The sequence below is a fragment of the Electrona antarctica genome (genome assembly GCF_951216825.1).
Source record: "Electrona antarctica genome assembly, chromosome: 4".
NCBI classification, from domain to species: domain Eukaryota; kingdom Metazoa; phylum Chordata; class Actinopteri; order Myctophiformes; family Myctophidae; genus Electrona; species Electrona antarctica.
In genome coordinates this window covers 9243449-9243968 of record NC_136809.1, presented here as the reverse complement: position 1 = coordinate 9243968, position 520 = coordinate 9243449, and the positions used below count along the sequence as shown (strand labels likewise).

General features: G+C 47.3%; 1 protein-coding gene across 1 annotated transcript in view; it reads right to left on the bottom strand.

Annotated features, from left to right (window-relative positions):
• Positions 1-520, bottom strand: part of mtus1b (microtubule associated tumor suppressor 1b) — a gene marked incomplete at its 5' end in the record, with an annotated part of 27944 nt that extends 27424 nt beyond the window's left edge. Inside the window, one exon of the mRNA XM_079499592.1 lies at positions 455-520. Within this exon, the coding sequence (XP_079355718.1) occupies positions 455-520 (66 nt within the window). The remainder of the gene's footprint in view (positions 1-454) is intronic.

Here is a 520-nt window from a genome sequence, read left to right as displayed (position 1 = left end):
AAAACTGCAAAGAGAGGAGAAGAGAAAGACGACGGATGGCGAGAGACAGGAAAGATGGAAGAAGCACACTTGTTTTCACAGCGCAGAGCGAGAGGCAGAGAGACACACGTGACACATTAGAGCCGTCAAAACAGAAAAACATATTAGAAGGAAGAAAATAAATTACGACAGAGGAATATAGAGCAAAGAGCAAGAGAGAGCTGTGAACATACACAGTGAAGTCTGCAGCATATCGCTCATTATTTGACTGTGCACAGAAGGGTTAGTGGAGAGACACTGAATCATCTCAGGCTTTCTATGGAGAAACACTGTTGTTCTCTGCAGTCAGTCAGTCAGTCAGTCAGTCAGTCAGTCAGTCAGTCAGTCAGTCAGTCAGTCAGTCAGTCAGTCAGACAGACAGTCAGTCAGTCAGTCAGTCAGACAGACAGTCAGTCAGTCAGACAGAGACACCCACCTTGCGTTTCTTCTTACGGTTCTGAGGGTGAGCTCTCAGGTGGGCTTTGCTGGTCGAGGCGCCCAT